Genomic DNA, 3,210 nt, shown 5'->3' on the forward strand with positions numbered 1-3,210 from the left:
CCTTCCTTCCTTCCTTCCTTCCTTCCTTCCTTCCTTCCTTCCTTCCTTCCTTCCTTCCTTCCTTCCTTCCTTCCTTCCTGAATTCTATCACTCAAAGTGATTTAGCCCAGTCATAATTCTGTCATCTTGGTAAGAAGAGTTTGAGCATTATTTGCAAATGGTTAATAGTTGATCAATGGTTGTATTAAAGTTCACTGCAATTCACATAAACTTTTTTAAAGCAAGAAAAATAGAAGCCAATCACACACCCAAAATTTGGAAGAAAACTGATTGATTTATTGGAGAAGAAAAAATGGGGTTTCCTTTTGTGAATGTTCCCACAGAGTAGGCCCTGCTGAAAAGAAAGCCCTCTTTTGTGATTCAATTTTAACTTATTTGTCTATTTGTTTCATTTATATTTGCTGCCCATCTCGTTTCAAAATGACTCTGGCCAGCTTACAACATTAATTTGTTTCATATCAAACATTCAAAAGTGTAGGGAAAGGAGAGTATCCTCGGAATATCCTGTTGCATCTGAGAATGGAAATGGAGCATGATTCAAAACTTTCATACAGGTTTGGAAGACGGGTTTGAAGAAATAGCTCACCCTGTCTTGCAAGGCCTCAGTTAGAATTAGGGCAATCTGTGAAGTAACCCTTGAAACAATGGACATTTCAGCATCTCTCTCCATCTTCTATCTCCCCAACAGGCCCGGATGGACAGCCAGAGTGAAGCAGTGGCAATCCAAGCTATCCGAAATGCCAAAGGAAATTCTTTGTGTGTGGATTGTGGGGCATTAAGTAAGTATGTGGCAGTTCAGACTTTTTCAACCAGGTGTGCTCTTGAATTTCCATCCCACACAGCAAATGGCATGAATGGCTGGAGATGGTGGAAGCTGTAGTCCAACAAAGCTGGAGAGCGGAAGGTGGACAGGCTTATTTTAGAGCATGTTGGCTGAAGTTGTATAGGAAATGATTGCCTGTTTCCAAAAATAAACTCAATAGGGATGGTGCATTTCCTGTACAAACCTCAATGTGACATTAATTACTAACTCTAACTCAGCTTCTAATATTGTTGCTTCCGGTCTTCATAAAAGTATATTTTGGACTCAGTTAAAAGCATTTTTAATCTCTTGTTCCGAAGGATTTGGATGGCATGCATATCTTTCTCTTATTAAGGTGATGGGCTGAGCAAAATTGGTGGCTATCTGAATAGCTTTATGAAGCAATAGGATTTGAAGTGTTCTCTGTGCTTTCAAACCAACATTCACTAAATCTGGGGATGATGGACCTTTTTAATCCCAAGAGACACAAAATAATGAATGGCTTCCCAGAAACATAGCATCCTCCTCTGTCTTATATATATATATTCTCTCTCTCTCTCAAAGCTGAGAAGATGAATAATAGATGGTCTATATAGATAGCTTTAGTAATACCGTGCATTAAAAAAATAGCTATATTTTTATGTATATCTCTAGTTTTTTCAAATGTCACTCAGTTAATTACTGATATAATAAATAGCAATGTTATATTTTTGGTTGCACTTCATCATATCTTCTAGGTGTTATACTAGAAAGATATATAATATAATATTTAAATGTTAAGAAGAGATCAAGGAAGAAGACAAAGGCAAGACACACCAGAGAAATAGGAATATAGATTTATTTCCACCTGCCCTTTTAAGCTTTCAGGGACAGACCTTTTTTTTTTTTAAAAAAAGTCTCTTTTGAAGCTTCAGTCTGACAATTATTACATCAAATGATAATGTCTAGCTAAAGAAATAAGCCATTTCTTTAGCTAGACACAGCACAGCACGGCACAGATGTTTCTGTCCTTTGGTCTGCCCTTCCCCAGCAGACAGGTTTGGCATACCAACTTCAGCAGAGGAGATTTCAGTGACTTTTTTCCTATGCAACATCTGGCTCCTTTGCTTCCCAGCTGGCAATCCTTTTTAAGGGAACAGATTGATTCTTCATAGGAAAAGGGAGCTGTTTCAAGACTGGGCCTCTTTAAAAGATTGGAGAGGGGGACTTAAAGAGCTCAGAAGAGAAGTCCCACTGCAGATCCTTTCAACTCTTCTTCCCTTTTGTTGGTCAGCTTATGATCTCTCTCTCTCTCTCTCTCTCTCTCTCTCTCTCCTTTGTCTTTCCTTTTCCTTCCTCTATAAAAAGGAAGGCCTCCAAGCCCAACTCTTCTTCCCTTTTGTTGGTCAGCTTATGATCTCTCTCTCTCTCTCTCTCTCTCTCTCTCTCTCTCTCTCTCTCTCTCTCTCTCTCTCTCTCTCCTTTGTCTTTCCTTTTCCTTCCTCTATAAAAAGGAAGGCCTTCAAGCCCAAATCTGACAGTATTCCCTGATAATAAGGCTTATTCCCCAAAAGGCTGGGCTTTTCCCTTTACCACACTGGGAATCCCACTTGGCTAGTTACAATCTCTCATCCTAACTTGGGTTGCATGGGATTTAGCACATCAGAAGGGTTTGGAATAACAGATCTTTGCTTTAAAGAGGGAGGGAGGTTCCTTCTCCCTCATCCCACACTCCCAATTCATCCAATTTCCTTGCTGCAGACCCAACCTGGGCCAGTCTGAACTTGGGGGCGCTGATCTGCATTGAATGTTCTGGCATCCACCGGAATCTGGGCACCCATCTGTCTCGTGTGCGCTCTCTTGACCTGGATGACTGGCCCCTGGAGCTCACCTTGGTGCTCACCTCTATCGGGAATGAAACGGCCAACAGCGTCTGGGAGAAATGCACACAGGGGCGCCGGAAACCCACCTGTGAGTCATCACGGTAAGTGCAGATAATCACATAATGTAGTGAAAGTATAGCCTTGGAGACTTGGGCAGGCATAGCGTGTCTACTTATTTGGGAGTAAGCATTGTGGCACACATACTTGGATCAACACACAGAGAAGTTAAATTACTGTGAAAATGCATGATGCAGCTGAAGCTGGGCACAATGCAGCATTGCTAACTGGAGGGGGGGAGGAAATCTATTGGAGTTAAACAGGACTCAAAAGTGGTTAATTCTAAATATACCTTTAATTCTATAAATTCTCCATGTGGAGAGTAATTGTTCTCTCTCTCTCTCTCTCCCTCTCCCTCTCTCCCTCTCTCCCTCTCTCTCTCTCCCTCCCTCCCCCTCTCTCCCTCCCTCTCTCTCCCTCTCCCTCTCTCCCTCCATCTCTCTCTCCCTCCCTCCCTCTCTCTCCCTCCCTCTCTCCCTCCCTCTCTCC

At 42.0% G+C, this 3,210-nt stretch overlaps 1 protein-coding gene across 1 annotated transcript in view; it reads left to right on the plus strand.

Moving 5' to 3' along the window:
- The window catches only part of AGAP2 (ArfGAP with GTPase domain, ankyrin repeat and PH domain 2), an 86,440-nt gene that overhangs the window by 77,190 nt on the left and 6,040 nt on the right, over window positions 1–3,210 (plus strand). Inside the window, exons 16-17 of the mRNA XM_029284988.1 lie at window positions 689–779; window positions 2,543–2,765. Coding sequence (XP_029140821.1) covers window positions 689–779; window positions 2,543–2,765 — 314 coding nt within the window. The remainder of the gene's footprint in view (window positions 1–688; window positions 780–2,542; window positions 2,766–3,210) is intronic.

The sequence above is a fragment of the Protobothrops mucrosquamatus genome, unplaced genomic scaffold, assembly GCF_001527695.2.
Source record: "Protobothrops mucrosquamatus isolate PMUCROS unplaced genomic scaffold, P.Mucros_1.0 scaffold_155, whole genome shotgun sequence".
Lineage (NCBI taxonomy): Eukaryota > Metazoa > Chordata > Lepidosauria > Squamata > Viperidae > Protobothrops > Protobothrops mucrosquamatus.